This window comes from Trichoplax adhaerens, genomic scaffold (genome assembly GCF_000150275.1).
Source record: "Trichoplax adhaerens TRIADscaffold_21 genomic scaffold, whole genome shotgun sequence".
In the NCBI taxonomy this organism is placed as follows: Eukaryota; Metazoa; Placozoa; class Uniplacotomia; order Trichoplacea; family Trichoplacidae; genus Trichoplax; species Trichoplax adhaerens.
In genome coordinates, this window is record NW_002060962.1 from 2,597 (window position 1) to 20,861 (window position 18,265).

The 18,265-nt window shown below is 34.3% G+C and overlaps 2 protein-coding genes across 2 annotated transcripts; one reads left to right on the forward strand and one right to left on the reverse strand.

Annotated features, from left to right (window-relative positions):
• Positions 1-2,389: 2,389 nt before the first annotated feature.
• Positions 2,390-5,671, reverse strand: TRIADDRAFT_31873 (uncharacterized protein; the record flags this gene model as incomplete). Its single annotated transcript, XM_002117063.1, has 3 exons — positions 2,390-3,741; positions 4,304-4,506; positions 5,100-5,671. The coding sequence occupies 3 exons, from the start codon at positions 5,669-5,671 to the stop codon at positions 2,390-2,392; spliced, it is 2,127 nt and encodes a 708-aa protein (XP_002117099.1).
• Positions 5,672-11,877: 6,206 nt separating this feature from the next.
• Positions 11,878-15,003, forward strand: TRIADDRAFT_61046 (uncharacterized protein; the record flags this gene model as incomplete). Its single annotated transcript, XM_002116994.1, has 7 exons — positions 11,878-11,906; positions 13,403-13,457; positions 13,712-13,783; positions 13,923-14,024; positions 14,132-14,247; positions 14,361-14,514; positions 14,947-15,003. The coding sequence occupies 7 exons, from the start codon at positions 11,878-11,880 to the stop codon at positions 15,001-15,003; spliced, it is 585 nt and encodes a 194-aa protein (XP_002117030.1).
• Positions 15,004-18,265: the final 3,262 nt, after the last annotated feature.

Consider the following 18,265-nt stretch of genomic DNA (forward strand, 5'->3'; position numbering starts at 1 on the left):
TATTGCTTCCTAGAAAAATAGTCTCTTAGTGAACTTTTCATAGTAGTCACCGAGTTGGCCTCAGCAAATTAGAAAAGAATTTTTTAGTATAGCAATATCAAATTTGAAACATTCTTTTTCACGAATACGATACTCTATAAATCGGTTCCAGCTTGGTACGGTAACGTAAACAGTATCACAGCTCTGGTAGATATAGTAATGTACAACAGTATTTCCGCTACCAATATAACAATAAAACTTCGTCTAATGAATTTTAGTTTAGGCAGTATATAAATATGAGACAGGAGTTGATATCAAAATAGAAAAATATTGATTTTGCAAACTACAATCATACTTTTGCATGAGTATTGTGATCAAATTAAGGTATAATTCAGGAAAAGTTACTTCATTCCTTAGTTTGGCATCACCACTATCATTGCTATATTTGATTTAAAGCTCCATACTTTGTATGTTGGATTTTGCTGAAAAATTTTAGCAGAAGTTTTGCCTGACCCAAAGTTACTATCTATTTTTGCTTTTGCAGATGAGATAGTACTATCGGTGTATTTGGAATTGGATGTAATTGAGTCCTTTGCTTCGATTTTAACTAGTGAGTTTTTAGTATCTTTTGTAGTTTGATGGCTATAAATGTTTACAGATTGACTTTTTTTATCAATGTCAGACAAATCATATAAGTTGTTATTCAGAAAGGAAGATTCAGCAAACTGAATACAGGAAACGTCCAAGCAATACTTTCCAGCACCAAAAAATACGATATGGCATTCTTGTTCAATAGTTTGAGCAATTTTTAACTGATTTAAAGAGATAAATAGAAATTAGAGCTATAATAAAATTTACGGCAGCATTATTAGGCGTTATCAAGGCCAAAAGCAGTCTTATACCTCAGGAACAACAAGGTGCTCAGTTCCAACTACCGCACATTTATCTAATAGCTGGGTATCGTAGTAACCATTTTCGTAATCTTGGTATGATTCGATCGTAATACAAAGATTTTGCAACGGTGAGCCTAAATCGTAACGATTAATTAGTTTAGTATAATACCGTAAATTAATTATCAAAGCACTCACCAGAAATGTTGGTTATGACGGCTTTCACAGATACAGTACTTCCAACAGTAAAAGAATCTTGCACTTCACTGCTAATTGGTTTATCGTTTACATGCACATCTGTTAAAAATATAGTTATAATACATAAAGATAAATGACGTATCGCTTTTGATAAACAACCATTAACTAACCTATTTTTACTGGAGCCAAGGTAATTCTGTCAATCATTCCTAAAGTTAAATGGTTTGAATTAAGTTGAACTATTCCGGATTTTCCGCAAGAACGCTATGTGCACACTATTAAGGATCAAACGAAAAACTTTAAAGACAATAGTACTCCATAACGGACTCATTAGTAGATTTTTCTGTATAACTTATAGGATACAATCCGCCATCTTAATTCTATAGCATCGGAGAGCTTCTTTAAATACAACTTTTCTTTTAATAAATTTTCCTGATTAGAAACTTTCGCTATTTCAATTTTTTCGATAGAAATCGCAACACTGCGGAAAAAAAGGCAATAAGAGCTCCTTTAAATTAAATTGCACAAATTGCAAGGTTTTTATTTACCACAAGTACCACATGTAATAGTTGGTAAACTAACCGTCTAGCTGCCCCTTTAGGAATAAGTATGTGAGTCGGTTTACCAGTTTTAGTTACAGTCCAGTAAAATTCGATCGAGAAAGTGGTTAAGTTTTCGACATCGAACACAATTAGGCACTCATTGCAGCTAAAAAAATTCAAAAAATTACCTATTGAGCTAGTCGTAAATGGCGCAATACTTGAAATACCAAGTAAAATATATTCACACTATAGAACAATTACCTATCGTCGGATAAAACATCAAAATTTAAAATTCTTACAGAAGGTTTTATCGTAATATTAAATACAGCTTCAATTTGACGACAGTATTCATTGTGAATGATGCCTCCACTGTAAGTACATTTCAATGCGGAGGTAATTTTTTCTGTATTAACGTCGGTAACAGCTGCAATATCGTTATATGGGATATTTAATGCAATCGGTAATTTTATAGTCTTTCTCTGTTGGCATGGTAACTTATGTTCCAGATCTTCATTACACCAATCGAATAAGGTAGCACCACCTATTACAAATATAGTAGTCGGCATGAATGTAAAGTATTAGTTTTAGTTATTAAATCCTTTGATCAGGGCAATACAATTGTACTCACTGTTACTGCTGCTATTAACGACTTGTAGATTTAAGAAGTTCACATCGATACATGATACGTTCTCGAAAATCATGTCGAAAGGATTTCTATTGAAAAAATCTATCATTAGCCGTTCTGGTACTCTTAAACTTTTGATGGGTAAAAATTTATCTTTACCTTTCTCCAGTATAAGTAGTTAAATTTGTAACCAATGTTTGGATTTCATTTGATGTTGTAACTACAAAACCAGGTGATAATGTGGACGAAATACGTATCAGGGGTAACGCAGGTATAACGTCAATTTCACGACGCAAGCTTTCGTTGCAGAATGTTGACGTGCATAAGCTATTTAGTCCAAAAACTTGGCTGCTGTAGCCTAAAATATGTAATTTGCCTTTGCTACATGGAATACCAGTTAACATCATAGACACAGGCTCAGATTTTGGAGGTAGTGCAATAGCCGCCGGATGGGGATCGAAAGCAATATCATCCACTAACAGTGTCATCTTGCTAACCTTCACTTCAAGAGGCATGGGATTAACTAGTTTTATTTCAACTCTAAGAGTTTCATTTTGAATTGTAATTGGGATTTCATCGGTTTTTCCTTTAGTTGATCGTTTCTGTAGTGCGGAGAATATGAAGCAGTTCTGATTATCGGAATCAGTATTTGCTAACATCTTAACAGGTCGCAATTGGGTAGGAAGTGGGACAATAGTAAATTGGATAATACAGGGAAACATTGTCATTGCCATTGGTTGGCTACCGTAATTGCGATTAAAAGTAAATTGATACGGGCTTCCAGTGATATTTTTCGACTGCATCTCAAGAAGGGCACAGTAAGTTTGTTTATCCGAATCACTCAGTGAACTATCCATAAATTGTAAAATAAAAATAAGAAGTCGGGAAGCAATAGCAGGATCATTAAGGTGTCTCGAACACATTATTAATTCCTTTAAAACATGTAACTGAAGGGCTGGCCAACCAGATCTATCCTTAGCACATAATTGGAAATCAGGATGTAAGTTATACCCTTTCAAGGCCTTTTTCATGAGTGAATATACAGCAATCCAAGGATGATTTGTAATATTTCTCGATAAACACTGCATTGATGCTATACGAGATATAAAAGCAGCTTTTCGGCCAAAATTAATCTTTTCATAAATATGGCTAACAAAGCAATAACGTTGAATTTTTTGCTCTTCGCTCAATGGATAGTTGGTATATAAGATTCTCATCAGCGTTTCTGATGTCTCTACTTTTTTATCTGCAGAAGCCAAAACATTGGCTAACTTGATATTAGCTTCTAATTCAATTAACGGTGCAACATTGATCCTGTTATAAATTTTAATTGCTTCTAGATATCTTTCAATAACGTCATTCGTTGATAATAGGTTAGCATTCAGCGAAGGTACAGTTGCGACAGCGTTATCATCTTTGGTCGCTACAGCATTAAAAGATGGAGATCTTCTACCTTTACCTTCAGGTAATACAGCAGCACTCCCAGGAGTAAGGACGTAGTCTCCACCTTTTAAAAATTAGATATCTGTATTACTAATATGTTGATTTTTTATTAGTAAAGTATAAGAGAAGTAAAGTTTATAGCAGGTTACTGCATTTTCAAATATCAGCAATTGTATTATATCGAACGTTTTCAAGCAAATGAACGACTATGCGTGCACATTATGAGTTCAATTATAAAAAGTAGCAATGACTGATCTGGTAATACTATATTCTAACTTTTTATTGATAATTTGAATGGACTATATCCCAGTAGAACTTGAACTCTTATCTGAATGCCGCAATCGCAAAAGTACTTTACTGTTGATAAAATTTGAAAGCTCAAGCTTTCATACGCTTTGGAGAAGATAGAATCATGACAGTGTATGTGTGCATGTGTAATTGCAAAAGAAAGAACGCAACTAAGTGGTCAAGATAAAGAGTATGATTGGTTGTTATTTAGTAGATATCGGTTTTAATAAAATGCAGAATTAATAGTTCCTATACACTTGTCGAATATAATACCCGTAGAGGGTAAAAAAAAGAATACCTCTATACATATAGTATTACACTATCATAGCTAATTTAACGGGGACAGTATTTACTTTTGCATATGATGGTAGCAGCACAGATGCCTTCTAATGCGCTGGCTAGCCAGAGTAAATCATTTGCAGAGCGTAGCCCATCGACAGCAGCAGCATAGTGGCTCAAGGCATCATAGGATAAATTGGCCAGTAAACATAAATCACCGAGTCGCTTTTTATTCCTGCCAGCACATTTCTTCTTATAGCCGCTATTACATATTTGACAAAAAAAAGTTGCACGGAATAAAAAACAATCTAAGTTAAAATATACAATACTTCCTATTTATTAAATAGCTTTGAATATGTACGTAAGAGACACAGGTGCTACGCTCGATTTTACGACAACGCAACTAAGCACTTTATCATTCAGTATAGAATAATATTTGAATTGGGTGATGGAAAGGTTAATAAGTCGTATTAATGATATACGGTAAATGATGATAAAACAAACAATCTTCTACTACGTCGAGATCATATTACACTATCGTACTACATTATCAAGATAATCATATTGTTATTTCTGTAATGTTGCTATCGATCAGGTAGAAGTTGACAGACTTACCTTTGATATACATCGAAAACATTTCTGTTGCTGTCCGTTCTTGTATCATATTAAAATAAATTACATCAGTACAGTAGAATATTTGAGTATACGCGTATACCAATTGATGTCTATTGATATCATTACAGTATAAGAGAAGAGGAGGAAATCAATTGTTGACAAATGACTGATTACTATTGCGCTGCGATTGTAATTGCTAGCGTGACAGCAATGGATAACATTGGTTTGCAATAGTTTTACCTATCATCTTGAGATCCGCTGTCATTTTCTAATGATATTTTTAACATAGTCATTTTATCAGGCTTTTCATTCAGTTTTTCGACACGTTTAGAGTCCAAGATCCAGAATAGAGATGCACCAAATTCAGGTATTGCAGTAGATAAGACATGTTGATAGTTTTGCAAATTGATGACAATCGCTTCAGTTTGATCAGGTAACGATTGGTCAGTCATAATAATGAAACGACTATCGAATAAAGTTTCAGAATATTGGGTAAGCGTATCTTGAAATTTTTGGTTTAGTTGGGCAAATTGGTCATTGGTTTTTGTTAAATCGCCTATGCAAAATAATCCTAGAACATGCTTATGCATATGCAAGGTGCCCCAAATACGACTTTCATGAGCATGAACATTTTGAACAAATTTAAGTCTAACTACACGATTGGCATTGGGTAGGCTAACACGTTGATAACGGCTACGCAACAGCGTATAAATACGTTGAAATTGTTGACGAGGAATATTGCCCACTGGTAGAACTAAAACTAACATACATCGATGATCAAATGTCGTTTGTGAGAAGTCAATGCCTGCCATGATGAGGTGATGATCGCCCTTTTCAAGGTTGATTTGTATCTCTTGACTCGTACACCACTCCAATGATACAGTAATATCAAGAAAATAACATGCTGGAAAGCCAATTTACCTTGACTTTGACTGAATTAAACATGAATGACAAGATTTCAATGTTATCAAATCTACATAAGCTGTACTAGAGCGGCTAACAGCTACAACGGGTAGACAAGAATTACTGCTCAATTGGTAATAATCTCGCAGGCGGATGATTTGACGCTGGTGATTTCGATCCTTGTAGTACCGTGTGGTAGTAGTGTGTAGTATGTGTGGAGTACAGTAGTAGGCTTGTACCTGAGTGCTGTGAAGATGTTGTCGGCTATAGAAGTTTTCTAATACTGTATCTCTATGGGAACTGGACAGTACTGGTACTGTGAAGAATCAAGATATTGTCGGCCATAGAAGTGCGCATACTCTGTATGGGAACTGGATAGTACTGGTACTGGTACTGGTTCTACTGGTACTGTAAAGAATCAAGATATTGTCGGCCATAGAAGTGCGCATACTCTGTATGGGAATTGGACAGTACCAGTACCAATACCAGTACCAGTACAGTGCTGTGAAGAATCAAGATGTTGTCGGCCATAGAAGTTTTCTAATACTCTCTATGGGAACTGGACAGTACTAATACTAGTACCAGTACCAGTACCAGTACAGTAGAGTGCTGTGAAGAATCAAGATATTGTCGGCCATAGAAGTTTTCTAATACTCTCTATATGGGAACTGGACAGTAGTACTGTGGACGTTAGCCAGTTTTAATGAACGAACGTACGAACGTCCAATTTGAACGTCGGACGTTCATTGAACGTACCAACGTACACAGTGTACAGTGTTAACACTACAGTATATACATAGTGTACACTGTACAGTACGGTATAAGACTACTGTAAACTATACACTGTACTGTACGTAACAGCGTACAGTATACTGTAGTCATGACTAGTACTGTGGACGTTAGCCAGTTTTAATGAACGAACGTACAGTACAGTACACAGTGTACAGTGTTAACACTACAGTATATACATAGTGTACACTGTACTGAAAGTGTTTGTAAAAGACGTTTGTACTACTGTACTGTACTGTATAAGAAAGTCTATGGCTTACAGTACTGTACTGTACACCAACGGTCTCTAGCCTAGTCTGTACTGTACTGTACACTAATGTAGATAGAGATAATCCGGCAGCACTGGCACTCGATTGATATACTGTCAAGCAGTTCATAACGATGGTATCAACCCCCCCCCCCGCCTATTACGCTTTGGTCAGGAGCCAACGTGGCTTGCAGTCGCTAGTTGACAGTACAGTACTATAGGCTTTAAAGGCGGAAACACTGCAATGACGTAGCACTACCATAGCTGATCAAAGCTGAAATTAGAAACGAGGTTTTTGGACCATTGGTTTGATTATTTTGCGTGTGTTCGAGAATTGATGGTATTCAAACTATTTCAAAGTGCAATGCGTTTCGCAATCCTATGCGTAGAGTAGATGTGAATACACTGTACTGGAGCGATCACAGGCCACACCACTAATACAGTATACTGTACTTGTACAATATTGGATAATTTCATAAATAATCAAGCCATCCAAACCGGAAAAGCCATAACAGCATCTTGAAGCAGAAATAGGATGAGAAATAGGTTATGCTTGTGCGTTTACGCCAGTGGAGCGATTGTGCTTGGAATGGGCATTCAGTATGATTGGAGATTTCTCTATAATCTACCGATATACAGTGGTGTTGCTGGGAGATGGAAATACATGACAACTTTGAATTTCGTAAGTTTCAACAGCTCAAGTTTCCTACCGCTAGTGATAGATTCCAACTCATTCATTCATTCATTCATTAACCTCCTAGTGAAGCAGTACCGCACTGCATTATTAATTCAATTCAATGGTCAATTAGGAGCAACCGCAAGTACAGTAGTAAGATTCATTCATGAATTATCACAACTCTATTGCAAATGGAATAGAGCATTCTTAATATTTTGGCGGTGCTATATAGTAGTATAGTTAGTATATTGTAAACGCTTCCCAATTTCGATGGTAAGTTATGAAATAAAAAAATGTATAATGACGTATCATTCATTCTCTTTTCATTTTCTACTAGTTTATTTTGAGATTTACAAGCGTTTACAATATGCTTCCTCAACCACATGATGATGACGTCAATTTCCTCTAAAAAAAAATGGAAAGTGAAGTCAGGAACGGGGAAGTAGCCTGTGTACAGTACAGTACTGTACACTGTACAGTGTACAGACTGTGCGACAGCTTCACCCGCTCTCCTATCCCACCCCACCCCCCGGCGTACATAATATACTGTGCTGTACAGTGGATACTGGGTAGTGTACAGTATACACCAAACTCCACTGACTCCGTGCAGCATATTTAGCCTTATTACTTGTATCATAGCCGATCGATCTATAGAACAGGGAAGCAAGCACGATGAGAAATAGTTTACTTTTATGCTTTTACGCCTTTATGGCAGTTGTGTTTGGAATTACGGCAAAGTATGATTGGGATAATCTCTGTGATATGCCGTCTCGCAGAGGATATGCTAAACGATGGAAGTATCTGACTGTATGGAATTTCGTAAGTACCCGCGATACTGTAGGCAACTCGACAGCGTGCCAATCCTCAATTTGCCATGTTGATATCCGTGACAGTTCATTCCTTTTTTTATACTTCTTCTTTCCGCTTCCGGTATGCGGCTATCCATAAACTATCAATAAATCCTTGATCCATAAAGCTCCAAAGTTTGCTTTGTTACTTTATGCTAACATTCCCAATTGATCCCGAATTGAAAAAAACTGAAATGATGACAAGATTATTGCTCATGGCTCGATTGCTTGATACTACCACTTGTTGATTTGAATTGCTCAAGTTACCATTAAAGTGTACAATGTTAATTGACTGTGATGCGTACACACTACTGCGCAAGACTACTTTGACGTCATCAATCCTCTCGATCCCATTTAGCATGGGTCATTCTTTCTTCCTTTTTAGTACTCCCACTACATCGTGCCCAAACAATACTGTACTCTATAGGGCACAGTAAGCGAGTATGGTCTAGTTGAGGCTGCACTAAGCCAAAATCGGACATCTACCTTGAACCATACTGTCTTGGTTGTCCTCATATCGAGCCACGTGGTATCGTCGGCAAGAGGTCACCCACACTGACATGACCCCTATGCCTTGACCCAAACTATCCATTTTTGCGGGACCTGCAAATATGGCAGTCTGAATGGTTGGCACGGTACTATTGTACCGTCGAGTCGAGTCTTTCTCCTATCCACAAATAACTCCTTTGATGCATTTATTATTGGAATGATTTTATTAGAATCATTACTGCAATCCTTTAACCCAAAGTATCTTGATATCAATTGAATTGATTGAGAATCACCGAAGCTTGTTGATAATCTTTGACCTCCGTACCGAACCTTCTTGGTGTTTTAGCCGGTATCGAGTTACTTCCAAGTAGATTAAGAATCATTTAGTGGACAGTGAAGCCTGATTGAATAATCGATTGTAATGGAGAGAGTAGTTTGGTTTTTATTATATCTAGTCTTTGCAAGTGTATACGCTTATTCGTCGTATTCTTCTCGTGCATTTATGGCGGATCTGCCTATCGCTAAAGGATATGGTGGCTTGTACAAATTTTTAACTTCATGGAATTTGGTAGGTTGTGCATCAATGCAATACAGGACAGTATAGCCTATCTTGGCAATAGATTATATAGTGGAAATGCGTTTGTAAATTACTCGACTGTACTGTATAAACAGTTCAAGAAACAACCTCATTATGCCTGCATGCCTGGGGTGCTAGTGCTACGTAGGCTCTATTACAATTTCATTGATGATGGATTGTTGTTATTTTTACGGCCACATGCACTGATGGAAGACAACCAATACCATCAAGGAGTTGATTTGTATGGAGATAGACTAATATTTTGATTGACACCAAATGATAGGAGATAAAGATTAGATTAGCATCGAGTTTAAAATGATCTTGATCTATTTTTGATACGTTGCTAAAAGCTAGAATGAGCTGCAATATCGAGTATAGGATATGCGGATATCAATTGACTTCGATTACAAATGACAATGCGTAGTCATCATTCATAACTGGATTGACGTACTATTGCACTTTCTATTCACCTCTGTCAATTTTCCTGTAGTAGTATTTGCAATTACTGTATCTGATACTATGACAGTTGAAACCAAACAGGGTAAAAATCCTATTATATCAAATTCACTGTCCAATATTAACATATGCGATTATGGACGATTATTATCCACGTTAGATGCATCGTTGTCTTACAAGTAAGGTACAGAATGATTCATTCGCTTGTAATTAATACCAACCTAAGGTAACGCACTCAGAGTTCGATAATACATTGAAATGGTACAGTAAATTTAAGATAGAAGATAATGGCTTGATTGCATTCTGTCGTAATCAGGATCAAAGGACAACGTCAATTATTATTAAATTATGGCAACAAGTCATTAGGATAATAATAATAAAATGGCACCTTGCTAGAGGAGTATTTGCATTCTTGCAAACTTCTAACTTTATAATTATTCCATTGTATGTCTAAGCATATTCTTTTCTTCTTTAGCATTTACAAACACTGTATTACTATTATGCCCTGCTGGCTACTATGTACGTGCTCATCAGTAAAGCTGAAAGAAGTATTTTATTAACAATAAGAGATTATATATTTGGTGCTCTGGTTTTTCCGATTGGCATGGTAATTTCTTTTAAATACAACCAATTGTAATGCTATATACATCGTAGTTCTTGCCAATAAATAAATAGCGTATAGATTTATTAAAGTACTAAAAATTGCCTTAGTACTTTATTTCATATACGTGTATACGAAGTAATTCATGATCTGTAGTTTCACAAGTCTGGACGTAATTGAAATGCTTATTTTCTGTTATATCTTGGATAGTACGTTGGAGTGATATTTTGGGCCATGTATAACTTCGACCGTGAAGTAATTTATCCTCGGTCATTGGATCAATATGTTCCAGTGGTGATCAATCATGTCTGGGTAAAATAATCGACACAAATACTGAGATTTTAATGTTACAGTTACAGTATTAATGTTCGATTATATCGTATGTGATATAGTGACATTCTTAACGCTACATACCTTTCAACCTGTGAGATTTCTTAGAAAATAAATGTATTCGACTTTGCTTAGTGTTTGGCGTTAGTATAGATTAGTAGTTTTATTTTATTTTCGATACATGTGAGTAAAGTGTGATAGATCAATTGTGATACTTATTGAGTTTATTTGCTTACATATAGCATACTGCTGTGTTAGTATTCCCTATAATTGAATCACTGCTTGTAAGACATGACAAGTTTCCAAGTCGTTCAAAAGGTTATGTAGGATTATTCATATTCAAGCTATTTTATTTGATATGGTGAGTATGCCTTTTGCTACTATTGCGCAACGTATAGATGTAGTTATAAATAGAACGTCTTATGTTGGATAGGGTTTTCTATATTGGATTATATCATAATCTATGGATATATCCGTTTATGCGAGTGATGAACAACACTCAATTTACAATATTTATACTGGTGTCAATTATTATCGATGCTGCTTGTTTCGAGGTTGGATACCGTCTAAATAGGGTAAAGAATCCTGGCAATGAAGGTAGGACTCGTTACTGCAGTACTAGTAGACATCAAGTGTCATGAGCGTCTTATAGTTATAAAGTTAAAATTGTGTCCGTTAACAGTATAATTTATCATCTTCATAAATAACAGGATCCACTGCAGAAAAGGTTAAGGGACAATAACACCTTGCGATCAAGTACGATTTAGCATCCGGTATTGGCCGCAAGAATGATCCATTCTCACCCATTGAGCATATGACTATGTTAAATTATATGTAATTGATGATGACAGTGACTGTGTTAATAGATAATTTTATAATAAAAGTTAACTAAATTTACTATAAAGGCAATGAACAAATTGTTTTATTACATGAATATTCTGAAAGTTTCAAACTTATTATCGCCATGTATTATTTAGATGCATTTTATCAAACTTACTATTGTCAGGTCCATTCTTGATTGAATTTTGTCAAATCGCCATTATATCCATTTGTTCAGTGTACGTAGAATAGCTAGGCTCTTGCTTATTTAGATTATTCCATCATGACAATTACGTCATGTGTCAAGAGTAGGTCAGTACGTACAAAAACATTCAAGGCTATTTCTTAACCAACAACATAATTCGTATTTATTGGATACATTCTTGTAATAACCTTGATAGTGGAATAGGTCAATTTGTAATGCCAGCGCTTTCAATTCTACGATGGGATGATTGACATCATCAGCGAATCGTGTAATTATAGCATTTTAGACAGGTACATTTGTCATGGCTTTTTGATAAAGTTTCGCTATGCATAATATTCATGGGCTTGTAAACGTTTATCATGTACGCATAAATTAATAAAATCAGTAAAAATAAACCTAGGTGTACGCGAATTATGAACGTATATGAAAGCCACAATTTCCGTGCTTATTAGTGGGAAATATTTACTAGGAGTAATTTCATCCCTCATCATTGTCGGAATTCTGAATGTCTGTATGTCCGTATTTAGTTTCTACAATAGACAGCCATTAGAGTAACGATTGGACAGCTGTAGAGTGTTTGTAAGCTAGTGAGTAAAGGGTTAGAAAACGTAGCTCTACTTTTACATCTCCAACTTCTGCAAGTAGTACTAAGCATTTTATAAGTTGTTGTCGACTTTATTGAATAAATCGACACTCCAATTCTACATTATAGGCAAACTAATTTACTTATCATTTATTTGTAGGGAATAAGCAGTTGTTATAGCCTCAAATATTCGTCTTGTACGCACATTTATTCACCTATCTTACTACATAAATCAAATTGAAACGATGGCAAACCCTAACTCTCAATCGCCACTGTTATTTCATCTGATTTGTTTCACTCTATATTTTGGTGCTTTATTGTATGATATGCTATTTCTTCCTACCTTTGGACTCCGAAAGATTTATGGGCACAGGTGGAAATTTTTAACAATTTGGTGTTTGGTAAGGTTACATTAAATTTTTGATGTATATAGGTACTTTTAAACTGTATCATAATAACGTGTAACATTTCGACAGCATAAGAACGATTAAAGTTTGCTAGTGTGATATTATGGTTATAATGAAAATAAACTGCATTATCTGCATTGCTCGCCATAACGAGTCGCTGCATTATCGTACGTCGTATTTTTGGATGTATTTTTGACGATATGATATAATGAGTCGATGCAAGAGTCACGCTTTATCCTGGAAGAAGCTGATGATCTCCATTAGTACCTCAATCAATTCAATCAAAAGCAGATTACTGTTCAGTATTTTTGTATATTGTTGCAAACATAGGATTACATGTTGTACATCAATTAAAATTTTAATTGCATAAGCAGAATCTATTGTTACTTAAGAAACGCTTCAATATTCTCCACTACGATAAGTCGAATGTAAAATCTGTCATTTTTGGTAGCAGGGAAAGTAATTTTTATCCTGCACTGCTTCTAAATTAGGTAGAATAATCCTGATTGCCGTTACTACGCTAAAATTGAGCACTTTATTGTTTCTAGTTGATCCAAATACTGTATAACTTCATCGCTGTCCTGTCCGCTGTCACCCCAATATTGACGAACAGGGTGAAATCCTTGAAAGACTTTTTATTTGCTTCACTGGCATTCCCTTTCGGAATGGTAAGTGTGACTTATTTTAAGTCTTAATTTATAATTGCTTTTATCACATTTTGTGTAGCTATTTACGTAGACTACTAGATATGCTTTCGGTAGATACAATCTTTATGAGTATATGCATTAGCAAATCTTATCTGAAAATCAGAATATAAGAATAGCTACGATCATGATATTTGTATCTATAATCTCTCCTTTATATCATCAAAGCTCGGATTATGTAGAAAGAGTTGTACGATTATCATTGCTACATGTTGTAGGATTACAGTATACAGACTCCAGAAATTTTAGCTGTTACGTACGTTTCTCAAACAGTTATAAGATATTCTACGGTATGCATAGGAGCTGGTGATGGAATTATGATAAACACCATAAATAAAAATGAAATATAAAATATGTGTAGTCATCTACTTTAATCATCTACTAGCAGAAAATTGCAACTAAGAAGCTTTTAAATAATTGCAATTCTAGCTCGTTTCGTCCATGTTTTGGATATTATACTGCTTGGAACCAGACTTCGTTTATCCTTTGGCTGAGAGAAAAATTGTCCCTGTAGCGTTGAATCATATTTGGGTAAGAATAATTTGAGTGTACTCTGTAATCATTCGTATATAAGATATACCTCTGATACTCGAAAAATATCCATACAATTTCACTAATGAATATTTTATATTTAATAGCATACCTTAGTATTTATTAGTCCTATGCTCGATGTACTACTTTATGAGCATAAATATCCTTCAAGGATCTATGGGCACTTTTGCTTAGCAACTTTTGCATTACTCTATATTGGATGGTGAGCAATTATCAAATGTGATATAGGTTTTTATAACCTCAATGCATTTTAAATGATGCCATTATTCAATAGTCTAAGGTTTTAACATCAGCTTTTATATTTTATATTTACAGCATCTTTTGGATAGCTCATGTTGCTAAAGTATGGATATACGGAGTATTAGAGACTATGTCTGCGCCAATGGTCGTTGTTTTCTGTTTAGTGCTCGTTTTAGTAACGATTCTATTATATGAATTTGGATACTGGCTGGAACGAAGGAAGAAACGGGTATTGGTAGTCTTTACGACATGTCATCAGTATTAATAATACAATTAATGTAGATACCTATGGTTAAGTAGTTTTTCATAGCAAAATATAGCGAAAATTATTGGTCATTTTCGAGTAATTGAGCATCGTCATCACTACAAATTATATGATCTTGAATAGTTTTATTTTTTATATGATTACAGACGCTAAAGTTAAATTAGTTAGCAAATGTTTCTTAAGAAAAACTTATGGTCTATGATGGATTGTAAAGACACTCAGGAATGAAGTTTACAGAGAATCGCTTTGATAACGTTGAATACTTCAAAAATTTGAGATTTTAGTCCTAAAGTGATAGTAATTCAAATCGATTAGATCGTTTCAGGCATCCCCTGCGAATCTAATATACTAACCGTCTGCAACTTCTGACTCGCAAACAAACTTTAAATTTATCAGGAAGAGGCTACTGAGTTTGAGCCTCAAGAGTCAAGATATGATTTAATTTGTTATTGAATTAACTAGATATTTCAGTTTTAAAGAAACTAGGATCCTAAGACATTGAACATGATTAAGTTCAAATCTTTGGTACTAATAAAATAATCTATCGTCGTTTACTATTGATAATTAATTATCATCAAAGAATATCCAGCTAGTGTATTCATACTGAATGCTGTCTTTAGGTTCCTATTCCAGATATCCATCTATTTGCTCAAATATATTATTGGGAGAAAAAATAGTATTCTGCATTTTGTTTTACGAAATTTAAGATCAGATAATTTTGTATATCCTTTACGTAACGTATAGCAAGTTATTTATTGTATAGTATAGTTATCTCAGTGTGTTGGTTACTCTTCAGTATTTTATGATATAATATGGTTGAAGTTAAATTAAATATTAACTACAAAAATAAAGGTGAAATAACATTTATTAAAATTAACATTAAATTTCTGTTTAAATTTTTGAGGCAGTGAATGATTTATGACAGCAAACATGAATGAACGTGATTAGATCTAGTCACTGCGGTATTTTACTAATCTGTCAATTGGAATCACAACGACAGCATATCAATTATTACATAGCATTATCTTAATACCACAGTGCATGTACGATATTTCTGCAAAGTAACACACTCTGAGAGTATAATTTCGATATTTATAGCACTAAGTTTTAACATCGTGCACGGTGGTAATTTATACTACCTCATTTATAGTAACACACTTGCAAATCTGACGGTTTACAAAATGTCTGGTATCTATTTACATACTTTATAACCTTCCACTATAAGTGCTGTAGATTCGCTTTTTACAACATTAGATCAAAATATTACAACTATAATTAGTGAAACCATGCTAGTTTTTAACATTTTAACATTAACAATACGTGCAACAGTAGACTCAACGTATTACGTTTTGTTAGCCTCTGCTACTATGTTGTCACAACGTCGTTTGCAACAATCGGATTCCCGTTCCACACTTATCCTACTCTCCTCTGTCCTACCGTAAAACTGCCACCAGGCGTCACTACTCGCTCTACTTCAGCGAAGGACCTCAGTCAACAGTAAAGGCGGACTAGAAGCGTCTGGATAAATTTACTAAACTAACTTTATTAGGTCTCCGTATTTTCCTCCTCTCTAGCGAGGTAAATTACAACCTCTTATATACTTGTATCAAATCTACACCTTTTCCACCTGTTAATTATTCTTATGCATAACTTAGTCTTTTCTATAACTTTGTAATCCTATTAATTAGTATCGAAAAAATATGTGATAATTGATATTATTATGCACTAATAATATTATAGCGCCAATTAACAATTTAAGATCTAACAGATTCCCTACAAGTGTGACAACCGCCATTTTGGTTATTACACGTCATTGGCATATTAAGTATCTTACTTCTACACATTTGTTAATGGAAGTCCATTAACGATTGAATCTCACAATATTAATAGATCATAATATTTATGATTATCTAATCGTAACCGTCTATTTCTTCTTCAATAACATTATCACATAATATCTTAAACCGTAACATATGTACAAAAGCAATTTGGATATGGCCAAGTTAGGACTTAATTGGATAACATAGCATACATGTGATCATATGCTTAGCTTATGAAAGTAATTTAGCTGATTTGGCTTTCTTTTTGTACGATAAATTAGACATACATAAGCATTCATTATTAATGATTAAAATAGTCCATATTCAAATACCACTATGTAGTGGAATAATGGTTACTGAACATTTTTACGTCAAAAGACAAGATTAGACGATCAGAAATCTACTAGATGTTAGAGTATTAAACTTATGTAGGTAATAAATCGCTGTATAATTAATTTAGAATAATAATTATAGCTCAAAGAATATATGCTCTTATATTTACAAAAATTCATTACAGTATTAGTTACCGCTTCCTACCTCCATGCTGTGATGAATGCCTAATAGAATCAACATACTATAGCACATAGTCGACGTTTTAATGCGCACAGCAATAAGCTAACTGTAGCACCCCAATTATAAACTAATTGCCTGGGTGCAAATTCATAGGTAGCACATTTTGTTCATTTTATCCCAAGTAATTGTAAACTGTCTAACAATTTGAGTATACGTATACTATTGGTAAGGGTAATTTCTCATAACGTACAAGTAACAGTAAAATTAGTAAGGATACTCGCGTATAGTAGCTTACGGATAGACATCTATACCCGTATGGTATCACGAGATTCAAACAATATAATGATCCATGCGAAAATATGTGAGAAAATTATTGGGGCATGGAGAAGTCTATGATTGGATATCATGAATAAAATCACACCATAGCTGCTATAGCTTAAAAAAAGTGATCTATTACTTATTAATTAATAATCTAAAAGTATGCATTATAATTATTAAAGTTTGTAAGAATGTATTGTATATATGCCATACGCAGGAAAATAAAACTGTAAACTTTACTAAATTATATTTACAAAACATGATTTGCTTTCAGTTAATGCTGACAATGTTAGAAAATTTATAAAGCTAACGATAGGTTAAAACATATCTATTCTACCAAATATTTTTATGGTAATAAAGTAGCTAGATTGATTCGTTGCTGTAAATACTAGATGTAAGTGGGGCTATCGACACTATGTAATTAAACTAAATTAATACTGTAGCCTCGAGTTCGTAGAGGCTATTATCGCGATGGACTATGGATCAAAGTACATATTTACTGCACTAATAATATTTACTGTTGCATCATGTGTATGATTTAATGTTATTATACTATTCATAAGGGCAAACTTTGAATAACACAGCTATTGAATGAAATGATAAGCAACATAGTAGGCTAATTAAATATTTAATAACCACGAGTAAAAACAGATAGCTTAATCATTAATAATAATAGTTAACCTTTCTCGGTCAAATGAGGGTTGTAGGGTGTGATGCTTGCATATTATATTTTATTATACAGTTAAAGGCGGTTAATTATAATATATGCATACATTTGTATTATTTACAGACTGCAGAGTAGCGAATATCTATTTATTATTGGTAATAACTTTGATACGAAACCTTAAATACTATTAAATATCTTACTTATGGTACAAAAAATAATATCTATTGGCGGTATTACCAAAGTATATACTGTTGAAGATCTTTTCTATCGTCTAGGACGACGAACGAAACATTTTTTCCTTAATCGATAATCAATATTAGGAGGCTACTAAACCAGAAATGAGTCTATTATCATTATCCTTCCACTCAACTTTATTGTTCCTGTATACTTATGCAAC